Source organism: Suricata suricatta, chromosome 2 (genome assembly GCF_006229205.1).
Source record: "Suricata suricatta isolate VVHF042 chromosome 2, meerkat_22Aug2017_6uvM2_HiC, whole genome shotgun sequence".
Taxonomy (NCBI): domain Eukaryota; kingdom Metazoa; phylum Chordata; class Mammalia; order Carnivora; family Herpestidae; genus Suricata; species Suricata suricatta.
This window is the reverse complement of record NC_043701.1, coordinates 4844227-4857892: the sequence shown is the minus strand read 5'-3', so window position 1 is coordinate 4857892 and position 13666 is coordinate 4844227. Positions and strand designations below refer to the sequence as shown.

General features: G+C 42.9%; 1 protein-coding gene and 1 long non-coding RNA gene across 2 annotated transcripts in view; one reads left to right on the top strand and one right to left on the bottom strand.

The window, feature by feature from the left end:
• GALNTL5 (polypeptide N-acetylgalactosaminyltransferase like 5) overlaps positions 1-10437 on the top strand; it is a 49020-nt gene extending 38583 nt beyond the window's left edge. The window contains exons 8-9 of the mRNA XM_029921217.1: positions 5373-5522; positions 10144-10437. Coding sequence (XP_029777077.1) covers positions 5373-5522; positions 10144-10284 — 291 coding nt within the window. The 3' untranslated portion in view covers positions 10285-10437. The remainder of the gene's footprint in view (positions 1-5372; positions 5523-10143) is intronic.
• Positions 6514-13666, bottom strand: part of LOC115277114 — a 7390-nt gene continuing 237 nt past the window's right edge. Inside the window, exon 2 of the long non-coding RNA XR_003902228.1 lies at positions 6514-6748. This is a non-coding gene — a long non-coding RNA (uncharacterized LOC115277114). The remainder of the gene's footprint in view (positions 6749-13666) is intronic.

Sequence of the window (13666 nt, the reverse complement as noted above, 5' to 3'; positions counted from 1 at the left end):
TCAGCAATCAGATGACAAATAGAAATAAAAAGCATCCAAATCAGCAGAGAAGAAATCAAACTTTCACTATTTGCAGACAACATGATACTCTCTGTAGAAAACTTGAAAGACTCCACCAAGAAATTGCTAGAACTAATACGTGAATTCAGCTAAGTGTCAGGATATTAAATCAACATGCAGAAATCTGTTGCATTTCTATACATCAAAAATGGAGCAGCAGAAAAAGAAATCAAGGAATAGATCCCATTTGCAATTGCACCAAAAAACAATAAGAGACCCAGGAATAAACCTAACTAAAGAGAGAAAAGATCTGTACTCTGAAAACCACAGAACACTGATGAGAGAAATTGAAGAAGACACAAATAGATAGAAAAGCATTCCAGCTCACGGATTGGAGGAACAAACATTGTTACAATGCCTATACCAAACAGCCCACACATTTAATGCAATTTCCATCAAAATTCCACCAGCGATGTCTTTCAGGGCTCTAACACCCCGAAAACCTACAATTTGTATGGACCCACAAAAGACCTTGAATAGCCAAAGCAATCCTGAAAAAGAAAAAACTGGAGGCATCATAATTTTGGATTTCAAGCTATATTATAAAGATGTAGTCATCAAGACAGAAAGGTACTGGCACAAAAACAGACACAGAGATCAATGGAACAGAATAGAAAACCTAGAAATGGGCCCACAACTATAGATCAAGTAATATTCAACAAAGCAGAAAAGAATATCTAATGAAAAATGACAGTCTCTTCAAAAAATGATGTTGGGAAAACTGGATGGCAACGTGCACAGAATGAAACCGCACCACTTCCTTACACCACACACAAAAATAAATTCAAAATGGATGAGAGACCTAACTGTGCAACAGGAAGCCATCAAAATCCTAGTGGGGAACACAGGCAGCAACCTCTTTGATGCTGGCTGGAGCAACTTCTTACTAGACACGTCACCGAAGGCAAGGGAAACAAGAGCAGACATGAACTATTGGGACTTCATCAAGATAATAAAGCTTCCGCACAGCAAAGGAAACAATGAGCAAAACTAAAGGCAATCTACAGAATGGGGGAGGATATTTGCAAAGGACATATTGGATAAAGGGTTCATATCCAAAATAAAGACCTTATCGAACTCAACACCCAAAAAACCAATAACCCAGTTAATAAGTGGGCAGAAGACATGAATAGACATTTTCAAAAAAAGACATCCAGATGGCCAACAGACACATGAAAAGATGCTCAATATCACTCATCATCAGGGAAATAAAAATCAAAACCATGATGAGATACCACCTCACACCTGTCGTAATGGCCAACATTAACAGCATGAGAAACAGGTGGTGGTGAGGATGTGGCACCATCAGTGGGCCTGGAAGCTGGGGCAGCCGCTCTGGAGAACAGTATGGAGCTTCCTCAAGAAACTAAAAGTAGAACTACCCTATGATCCAGCAGTTGCATTATTAGGAATTTATCCAAAAGGACACAAAATACAGATTTGAATGGGTACATGTGCCCCAATGTTTATAGCAGCATTATCAACAATACCCAAACCATGGAGAGAGCCCAAATGTCCGTCGAATGATGGATGGATAAAGAAGATGTGGTATAATCTATACGATGGAATATTACTCAGCCATCAAAAAGAATAAATCCTGTCATTTGCAGTGGTGTGAATGGAGCTAGAATGTATTATGCTAAGCAAAATAAGTCAACCAGAGAAAGACAGAACCATATGATTTCACTCGTGGAATTTAAGAAACGAAACAGATGAACATATGGAAAAGGGTGGAAAGAGAAGAGAGGGAAACAAATCACAAGAGACTCTTAATGATAGAGAACAAACTGGGTTGAAGGAGGGAGGTGGTGGGGGATGGGTTAGATGGGGGATGGGTACTAAGGAGGGCACCTGTTGTGATGAACAATGGGTATTGGATATAAGTGATGAATCACTGAATTCTACTCCTGAAACCACTATTGCACTAAATGTTAACTAAAATTTAAGTTAAAAAATATTAAAAATAAAAACTCTAGGGGCACCTGCGTGGCTCAGTCGGTTGAGCATCTGACTTCAGCTCAGGTCATGATCTCGCGGTTTGTGGGTTCGAGCCCCATGTCAGGCTCTGTGCTGCAGCTCAGAGCCTGGAGCCTGCTTCTGGTTCTGTGTTTCCCTCTCTCTCTGCTCCTCTCCTGCTCGTGATCTGTCTCTCAAAAATAAATAAATGTTTAAAAAAAATTTTTTAATAAAAAATAAAATCTCTAAACACTTAACAAGTATCAGGTTATCTAATGCTCATAACAGCCCCCTGAGGTGGGTACTGTTATTCTAATTTTACAGATGAGGAAACGGACGACCATGTGTTGAGTAATTACGTGCAGCAACTTGCCTAGTTCCTACGGCCGGTGGAGGACTCAAACCACACCGCCAGGCCCGGAGTCTATGCTCCGACCCCTGTGTTAGCCTGCCTCTCAGTGGGGCGCGGGGGCTGTTACTAGTCCCACTACAGCTACCACAAGATCAACCATGACTGTTGCTCCTCCTACTGACAGTAGAGACTGGAAGCTGGATGGACTTCCAGCAGAAAATCTGGGGAAGAAAGTCGACCATTACCTACGTGGACAATGAGCACAGAGCAAAAGCCGTGTCCAGATAGATCATGTCCCTCTTGTGAAGAAATCAAGAATAAAAGAACAAACGCATGAGCCCTATGAAAGGCAAAATTGCTATAGCTTCCTTCAATTTGATTTTCAAGAAAGCTTTTTGATAAAATTTTTACTTTTGTACCCCTTTAATCACGTTACTTTTATTTTCTATTCTGTACTCATGGTCAGATTTCTTTTCCTATTAAAAAACATTTTGGGGTGCCTGGGTGACTCAGTTGGTTAAGTATTCAATTTCAGCTCAGCGTGTGATCTGACGGTGGGTGGGTTCGAGCCCCACATCAGGCTCTGTGCTGGCAGCTCAGAGCCTGGAGTCTCCTTCAAATTCTGTGTCTCTGTCTCTCTCTCTCTCTGACCTTCCCTGCTCACACTCTGGCTCTGGCGCTCTCTGAAAAATAAACATTAAAAATTTTTTTTAAAAAAGGAAACATTTCAAACATGTAAGAATATACCAAAAATAACAAACAGTGCTGTCTCCAGTCTAATTATTAAACAGATATTCATGATTTTCCAAATTTCATTAGGTTGTCACTTTAAAAAAAGGAATAAGACACTATGGCCAGTAGCCGTTAGCTTTGGCTGTGTAACAAAGTACCCCAAACAGTAGCTTAAATGAGCAACTATGTCGTTCTCAGATTCAGATGAAAACAAGATCTAGAGAGGATGTGTCTGATCATAAGCAGATGACGGATCTAATAAAAGAACCTAATTCTTCAGAGTTCTGATCTAAGGTTTTTCTAAGGGAAAGGAATTCCATAGATATTTTTCTTGACATTCTGAGGGGCTATTTCTGGCTATTTCTGAAGAACTCTAGAGGGGTTTGCACAGATCTGTTGGTCTCATGTTATGTCAGAAGTTTCGTTTCCTTAAACACAGTGCCTTCTAACTACCTGAGTGATACTTCACCCTAGGCATTGCTCTCGTAAGCAATATTGTGAGTACTTTGTTCAATGAAAACCTTATTTCCTATTACTACGTCCTAAATGACTAGATGGATTTTATTTAAAAAGTATCTATTAAACCGGGATGTATGATCTTGATCAATCGGAACAGTGATTCTCATTTTAATATGATCAAAATCACCCAAAAATCAGGGTAAAATGCAAATTACTGGGCCCAGCCCCACAGTTCCTGATTCATTAGGGCTGGGTGGGCCGAGGGCTTTTGCGTTTTGAAACTCCTGAGTGATAGGAGGCTTCTAGTTTGCCAACTCTGCAAGGATCATGGAATTAGCATAAACAAAGAAGTCACAGCAAATATACTGTGAGCTATGTAAATGGTATGCACCAGATTCATACTATAAGCACCTTCTTTGTGTTATTATTTATAATATTAAAAATTGGAAACTACCAAAATATCCAAACAATATAAAACTTTTAAAATAACTTTACATAACTTCTTTTAAATGTTTATTTATTTTTGAGACAGAGAGAGAGAGCAAGGGAGGGGCAGAGAAGGAAGAGAGAGTCCCAAGCAGGCTCCACACCGATGTTGCAGAAGCCGATGTGGGGTTTGAACCCATGAACTGTGAGATCATGACCAGAGCAAAAATCCAGAGTCAGATGCTTAAGCAACTGAGACACCCAGGCGCCCCATAATTTCACATAACTTTATATATTTGTTTGTTTTTTAATGTTTATTTATTTTTGAGAGAGAGATAGACTGTGAGTAGGGGAGGGGCAGAGAGAGAGAGAGAGAGAGAGAGAGAGAGAGAGAGGGAGACACAGAATCAGAAGCAGGCACCAGGCTCTGAGCTGTCAGCACAGAGCCCTACATGGGGCTTGAAGTCATGAACCGTGAGATCTTGACCTGAGCGGAAGTTGGGCACTTAACTGACTGTGTTCACATAACTTTAAATGAAAAAACCACAAGTCATCCCAATGTTGTGTAGACGTGTGTAAGAACACGGGACCTGGATTGACAGTGACCTACACAGTGTTAGGACAAGAAGTGACCGTTATTTTTTTCTGTGTGCTTTTCTACATTTGCTGATTTTTCAATGGTCATATTTTACTTTTGTGTAGCAAAAATAAGTGTTATAGGGGTTCCCGAGTGGCTCAGTCGGTTAAACATCTGACTTCGGCTCAGGTTGTGATCTCACAATTCATCCCTTCGAGCCCCGGGTCAGGCTCTGTGCTGACAGCTCAGGGTCTGGAGCCTACTTCAGATTCTGCATTTCCCTCTTTCTCTGTACCTCCCCCTCTCACACTCTGTCTATCCCTCTCTCAAAAATAATAGTGATTAAAAAATTAAATAAGTGTTATACAGTGTGTTAAATACAGAAAACATGAATCATTGAATCTGTAGCCACGATCAGTATTTCTCTTGTTACCTGCCGACATTCAGTAATACTTAGTTACTCTCAGCGTATTCTTTGAGAATTAGGACAAAATAGCCTGCCACCTCTCCTTCCTAAGCACCCTCAGAACTGGTAGTGCATGAAGGAGACAGACTCAGTATTTGGAGTGCGGCTCTGAGGCTAGACTTCCTGAACTCAAACTCCGCACTGTGTCACTGAGCAAACTCCTTCACCAACGTATGGATTCATTCCTTTATTCGTAAAATAGGGATAATCACAAGACCTATGTTATAGGGCTGTTAGGATTACATAAACAACTTAAATATTAGATATTGCTATGCTTGTAAAAAAAAAATTCAGCAGTTGCCTCGAACCGGCAAACATACATTAATGTTTCTGTCTTTGTCCAGATCTGGATGTGTGGAGGCCAGCTCTTCATACTCCCCTGCTCGCGGGTGGGGCACGTCAGTAAGCGTCGCCCCCAAAATCAACCTGAGCTTACAAAAGCCGTGATGCATAACAGTCTCAGATTGGTGCACGTGTGGCTGGACGAGTACAAGGTGAGGGAGGCGGGGCGCGAGGTGGAAAGACGCGCGAGAACACAGACCGGCCGGTTCTCGCCTTTCCAGATAACAAGTGCCCTTAAATTAGCCGCACACCTTCCCCCGCCCCGCCCTCATCCACCGTCCCCAGACCCCGTTCTCAACGAGCTCATTCTAACCCACTTGAACTTGAACGTTACTTTCCATTTTAATTTCTAGGGAAACTCAAGTTTCTCAGATGTAAATTAATCAACACAGGATGTTTGTTTTGTTTGTTTGGCCCAGATCTAATTCCCGCCTGCCCCCCCCGCCCCCCCCCTGCCCCCAGGGATCTCCCCTCTGAGGCAAACGTCTCCCCCTGCTCCCAGCCCCACGGCCAATTCTTTAGATTCTCTTCCTCTACTACCAAGTTTCCAAGCGTGCAGTGACCGTGGTCTGGAGACAACGTGACCTTCGCCGCCTCTCTTCTACCGACAGTCAATTCCTCTATCAAAGCCACACCCAGGACCTAAAAGGGGGCACATACAGAGAACACGTAGCCGTGGCCCCATTTGAACTTGAAACGTGTCCCTCCAGGACACATGCACAAACACAGAAGGCAGTAACCCCCACAAGACCTCTTTTCAGATGTATGGGGAGAAATGTGGAAGAATCTTCCTGTGATATTATATGTCCTGCCTTAATCTAATATTTCTTTATTGTTTTAAATTATAAAATGATACTCTTTTAAAAACCTCAGTGAGGTATTTCTACGTAGCCACTTAGGTTGGCAAAAACCTTTGAAGTCTGATAGGACCACGTATTGGCACACAGGAATTCTCAGATGCTGTGAACTCACTTTGGAAGACAGTTTGGCAGAGTCGAGTAAAGATCATGAATATCCCATGATCCAGCAATTTTATTCTGTGTACACACCACAGAAAGGCACGCTTTGGGGCAACCGGAAGAACAAGAATGTTTACAAACAGCGTGGCTGGTGTTAGCCCAAGCAAACAGCTGCTCGTTAAAAGCAGAATGGATACATGTGTTATATTTAGCTGGTATAATTCTATACAGCCATGAAAATTAACCAACTGTAGATACACATACAATGGTACAGTGAATCTGGAAAACATACTGCTGGTGCCTGAGTGGCTCAGTCGGTGAAGCATCTGACTTGCGATTGTGACTCAGGTCTCCATCTCATAGTCATGAGTTCGAGCCCCACATTGGAGTGCACACAATGCAATGGGTGTGAGGCCTACCTAAAAAAAAAAAAAAAAAAAGAACATAATGGGTAACAAAAGCAGCCAAACACAATAGAATATACACTGATGTATTCCATTTCTATAAGTTAAAATGAGTAAAATTAAGCCATATAATTTATGTATTCATAATTAGATATCAAAGCTAAAAAGAAAAGCAAAGACATGAATACATAATCACAATAGCATTCAAAGGTTTTTATTGTTTAAAAAAATTTTTTTAATGTTTATTTTTGAGAGAGAGAAGAGAGACACAGTGCAAGCAGGGGAGGGGCAGAGAGAGAGAGGGAGACACAGAATCTGAAAACAGGCTCTAGGCTCTGAGCTGTCAGCCCAGAGCCTGACATGTGGTTCGAATCCATGAGCTGTGAGATCGTGACCTGAGCTGAAGTTGGGTGCTTAACTGACTGAACCATCTAAGCACCCTTAAGGTTTTTTTTAAAGTTTATTTATTTATTTTGAGAGAGAGAGAGGGAGAGAGAGAGAGAAAGAATCCCAAGCAGGCTCCACACTGTCAGCACAGAGCCTGAAGCAGGGCTCAATCTCACACACCCTGAGATCATGACCTGAGTCCGAAGTCAAGAGTTGGAAGCTTAACCAACCAAGCCCCGCCCCCAGGGGCATCCTAGTCAAGATAGTATTTAAAACCAGGGGAGGGGCGCCTCGATGGCTCAGTGGATTAAGCTGTACTGACAGCCCAGAGCCTGGAGCCTGCTTCAGATATGACTCTCTCTCTCTGCCCCTCCCCTGCTCATGCTCTGTCTCTCAAAAATAAATAAGTGTTAATTATTTTAATTTTTTAAATAAACAGCTACAACAGCAAACCCAGGGGAAAGGATGTGCACAGGAAGAGAAAGGCAGGGCGCTTCTGGTATAGCATTTCTGTTCCATTTCCTGACCTAGTCAGCGTTACTGGGATTGATTTTTCAACAATTCATTAAGTTGCACATTTATATTTCATGTGCTTTTTGCATGTTTATTATATTTCCTTATTTTTTAAAAAGGTAAAACATACTCATGGGTTTTTTTTAATGGTTTTTTATTTATTTTTGAGAGACAGAGAGAGAGAGTGGGAACAGGGGAGGGGCAGACACAGAATCTGAAGCAGGCTCCAGGCTCTGAGCTGTCAGCACAGAGCCGAAGGCGGGGCTCGAACCCACGAACTGTGAGATCATGACTTGAGCGGAAGTTGGATGCTTAACTGACTGAGCCACCCAGGTACCCCAACATACTCATGTTTAAAAGTCATACAGTATTGAAAGAGCATTAAGTGAAAAGCAAGCTTTCTAAGGCCATTTCCAGCCCTCAGAAGTAATCCTTAAATTAGCAACCACTAAGTCACTAAATTTAGTAATCACAAAAATTCATAGTTTCTTGTTAACACACCCAACTATGAATCCTTTTATGTAACAATAGTCAGACACTATTTTATTCTACGTTTTCCACTTGGTAGTATATTTTGAAAACATACTTTCAAAGTCTTTTGAAATCTGAGTGTATGAACATATCATTCTTTTAAATATTTCCTGTGAAAGGATCTCCTAAAATTGATCCCATTAATAAATAGCCCCCCCAGCGATAAGTATTCTGAATATCCCGCATTTTAAAAATCCTTAACATTGCTGAAATGAGCATCCTTTACTATCTTTTTCTACATTTGTGCAGATCTCTGAAATAAATCTCAAAACATGGACTTGCTGGGCACGGGAGGGCACATTTTATATCCTGACGAGTAATATCCAAACTGTCTATCACTGTCACCAAATGTATGTGAAAATATTGGTCTCTCCACAGTGTTTCCAGCCCTGGTTTTAATTAAGCTTTATACTTCTTTTAATCTGATAGGCTAAAATGATGTCTCATTAATTTTAAATTACATTTTTAAAACTTTTTTAATGTTTATTTTTTTGAGAGAGGGTGTGCCTGTGCATGCATGTGTGCATACACACACACACACACACACACACACACACACACACACACACACCTGTAGGGAGGGGCAGAGAGAGAGGGAGACGCAGAATCTGAAGCAGGCTCCAGGCTCTGATCTGTCAGCACAGAGCCCAACACGGGGCTCAAACCCAGGAACTGGGAGACCATGACCTGAGCTGAAGTCAGACGCTCAACCAATTGAGCCACCCAAGTGCTCCTTCAATTGCATTTATTTATGAGAGATTGTGAGCTTATTTTTATGTTTATTGATTTTTTTGTGTGTGAACTCTGGCCACAGATTTAAACAGTTGACTTGAACACAGCTAAGACTCAGTAGTTTACTGAAGTTCAGAGAGGATAGTGTCGCAAAAAGTCCACTGAACTTAAAAGAACATATAACGTATGGCAGAAATCAACGGATGGTATGACCCTGCACGCTGGGAAATGTAGTGAGCCACATGAGACAAGAGAGGGCTTCGACAAAACATTGCCTGAGGTCTTCTCTGCCTTTGCTCCCAAATGACAACGGCCCTCTCCCACCCTCAGGTCCGTCTCCTGCACCAATCTGCTCTGGGAACTAGGCGGGGCAAGACGTGGTGGCAGAGACCTTCCATGGCCAAGGGATTCCCAGGGAGAGCCCAGCATGGCATGCCTATAATACACTAACTGGATAAGCAAGTTCCTTCTCTTGCTCAAGAATATCACTGTACTGTATTCTGAGCGCTAGGAAACAAAGAAGAAAATATAAGAGTTCTGCTTTCAAGGAGGCTTTGGTGTCTTTAGAATATCTTTTTGAATATAGGACAGATTGAATCCGTTAACATTCGCACGTAGTACGATCTTAAATCCAGAGCGTATAGAAGACCAAGCAGGTGTGATAATAACGGCCAATGCGACAGGACACTACATGCCGGTCTTTGTGTACCCAGTGCTCCATGTGTATTAAGGTGTCAGGCCTCACAACTACCTCACGAGGGTAGCGGCAAAGGTCACATAATAAATGACAGAGTGAGAAGTGGAATCCAGGCCGTCTTCCCCCACAGTCCGTTTGCCCTACGCCACTATACCATCTCTCATTTCTGACACTACGGAAGTGTTGGTTGGGACCGGGGAATGAGGGCCTTCCTTGATTATTGAGAGAGCAAGAGAAACGGGGGATATACCACAACAGGTGGCCGTGATTTGGGGGCTCCTAAGAAGCAGGACCCAACCTTCCTGGACGCCTCTACCCGCTCCGTGTTGTGGTTCATCACAAGACACCCTGTAAACATGCGCAGAGTGAGTGAATCCCCGGTACCACGTGCGTCTCTGTCCTCACTTGTAGGGATGAAACTGGAAGTTGTTTTGTTCTGACTTTTTTTTTTTTTAGTGCAGGTGATGAAAATATATACTGCTATGTTAGATATGATTTGATTAACAAAGATTTGTTTGGTTTAATGAAATTACTCTCTATTTCCATTTAGGAGCAGTTTTTTTTACGAAGACCTGGTCTGAAATCTGTTGCCTATGGAAACATTAGCGAGCGTGCTGAACTAAGGAAACGACTAGGCTGCAGACCGTTTCAGTGGTACTTGGATAATGTCTTCCCAGAATTGGAGACATGAGAGGGCAGCGGATGAAGCAAAAACAAATCATTTTCATTAATAAAGGGTTTAAAGAAACCCCCACGTGTTCAACATAGAGGAGAAAAGTTTGGAACATCATGAAATTGTGTGAAATGCAGGAAGAAATACAACCAGAGCACTCTAGAACAAGAACGCCTTTCTGTCTTGCTTTAATGATAGTTCTTAATCCTTCGTTACACGTGCCACTGACTTTCTGGGTGGCAAAACCTTGAGCATTAGAAATATACACTGTCACACAGTGACAACTATCACACAGTTGATTGAGGTGAAGTGTATTGTCTCCAAAATTTGCCAAGCTCACTTGGTCCCTTTAGACCATTGGGGACGCCCCACCCTTGGAGGCTTTGTCCATTCCTACTCTAGCCAGGTGACCCAGCTGGGGACCTTCTCAAAAAGACTTTCACAGAGAGCCTTGGTTGATACATGCCAATGTTGGCTCAGCTGTGTCTGGCATCTCTTGCTGCCAGTGTAGAACTTGGTGCTGCGTCCTTGCTTGGCTGGGTTCCTGAGTGCCAGAGTCTGGTCCATGCACCTTGGTGGCCCAGTCCAGTTCTCTAGCCAGCCCTGTTGTCTGTGCCTGCCAGCCCCTTTGTCACTTGGAGGCAGCCCCCCTGCCCTGCTTCTGATTTTGCCTTGGACATGTTTCTTCCCATCCTGTGGCCCTGGCCTACAGCTGTCCTCACACTTCCTGCACTGGGGGCGTTGCTGCTGGTCTGTGTTCAGGCTGAGACCTGCTGAGCTGGGATTAGGGAAGAAGTAGCGAGGTTCCCCATCTGCCCTGTGTCGACACACTCCCACATGTCTAAAGTACTTCTCCTGGGTTAGAGAGGAGGCTGTCGGGCTCACCCTGGTGAGGGTGGCCAGCGAGGGGAAACATATTTAATTCACGAAGACAATGAGAAATTGCGGGGAAGAACACACTGACAGGAATAAAAGGACTGGGGAGGACTCAGGGTGGGATCACTAAGCCTAGCGTTATGACGAAAATACAAGCTAGGTTTTACAGCAGGAAACAACTTATCCCCTGTGCTCAGCCAATAATTGAGGGTTATCTAGGGCCAGATATCCTAGGTGAGGGCGCAGGAAAACATCCCTCCCTTCATGGAGCTTGTAGTCTTTGGGATAATCTATACAATGTAAAGAAGAAAGAACCAGTCTATAATCCCTATATATGTGTATTTTAGCAAAATACTCTATAAAATCTATTGGTAGAAAGACATTGGGAAACCTGAGCTCAGATATTACAGATGGCCAGGGTGACTTGATTGAGCCTTTAAAAAGTCAATCTGGCAACACAAATAAGCACATGATGATTATATTCTTGGCCCCTTTTTTTTAAATACCTTCCCTGCTTCTAGAAAGTAATAGAAATGATTATAATAAACCTCTGAGTCTATTAAAGTTAGTGTAAAGTACAAGACAAATCTTCAGCAGGAGAAAAGAATCCTAGTATAAATACAGAGCATCATCTTAAAATAACTTTTTTTCTAGCTTTGAAATTTGAGAATAATTGTTTTCTTTGGTAAGCAAAAAGGGGGATGTTGTAAATACCATCTGTGCAAAAAAAAAAAAAAAGATAAATGCTCTTAGAGCCATGAGCCTCATACTGTCTTAGTTTTCTCCTTTAAATGTTGGTTCGGGTACTATATAATATGGATAGGTCTTAGAAATGATGTAGTATGTTGCTTAAACAAGTTACTTTGAATACTGTTTCAGTTGACTCTGGAATAGAAATCAGAGTCAACATCCAAGGGCTCAGTTGAATTTAGGTTCAAGTCATGATCTCACAGTTGTAAGATGGAGCCCCTGGGTACATGGAGCTTTAGAGCCTGTGTAAGATTCTCTCTGTCCCTCTCCCTCTGCCCCTTCTCCACGTGAGCCCTTTCTCTCTCTCTCTCTCTCTCTCTAACAAAAAACCCCCAAAACAAAAAACCCAACATCCAAGTAGTTGGTGTCAATGAACAGAAATCTACATTAGCCTGTAGGTGGCAACTTTTTATTTAATGTGGAAACTTAAAAACCTGATTTCTGTTTTGGAGCTAATTGAGGAATATTTGCTAACCCTCTCAAAGCTTTTCTCAAAACACAGTTTTTGGTATCATCAAATGCTCAGACAAGCCCTAAAGGAAGCCTGGGAGTTCTGTAACTAAAGCATATACGTCTAGGAATTTATCCTAACATACACCTGCGTGAAATTGAGCTCCCATTACATTTCATACCCTGTGGTAAGTATTCCTTGATTATCTGATTTCACTCACACAGCTTTATAAGATCGGCCCTATTGTCACTGCCCTTTCATAGATTAGAAAACCAAAGTTAGCTCTGTCCAGGGTTGAGGTTGCCAGTATTAGCAAATAAAAATACAGGATGCTCTATATTTAAAATCTGAATTACGGATATGTAATATTTTACTATATTTCACATATTCCACGGAACATACTTATATTTAAAAATTGCCGTTTCTCTGAAATTCACAGTTCAGGTCATCCTGGATTTCATCTGGTAACCTCATCTAGGGACAAACTAACACAGCCCATACACTAGCAGAATCCGCCCAGTCTTGGAGACTCTGAGTTGAACCACGATGTTACGCGGCAAAGAGCATTTTAGTGTCACTCTTCACAACGGTAAAACTGGAGCTATCCCCAAACCTTAACTGCTAGAATTATACCATTATACATTAATTTGATAAGCTAGGATATACACCCATTCCAACCATTTAAAATAACAGCTGGAAAAAAACTCCGTTGAAGATCCATCTGAACGGCAAACATTTAAATATCTGACGCTGGCAGGGGTCGGGGGGAAGGTGGGAGTAATGGACGCTCTCAGGCACGGACTGTCCCCCATGACACTGACTTCAAACTTTAGTTTGTATGTGAATCACGCGGAGATCTTGGTAAAATGCAGGCTTCCATTCCTAGGTAGGTCCGCAAGGGGCTTAAGATGCAGCAGTTGTCACAAGCCCCGGTGACACTGCGGGCTTGCTGCGGCCGCTGTCGCCCGGGAGCGCGGCACCTCCGCACTCCTCCCACCAGCGCGATCGGTCGTTCCACCGCTTCTCCGAGAAGTGCACCGCAAAGCCCTCACACTTGAACCCGCATTTCTTTGATCACAACTGAACTTGAACTTTTTTTAAACCGTACAAGCCCACTTGTCCTTAGCGAGGCCTTTATTTACGAGAAGAAAACCCGAAGGCCGCTGGTCACACACCCTCATGCGTCACGGCCAAAACCGGAGCCTCCACAGCGGCCCTGACCTCGCCGCGGCCGCCACGCCCGGTGCGCGGGGTGACGTCACTCCCGCGCGGGAGGGGCGGGGCCTTCCGTCACGTGGCCCCCAGGGGCACGCGCGCTCCGGC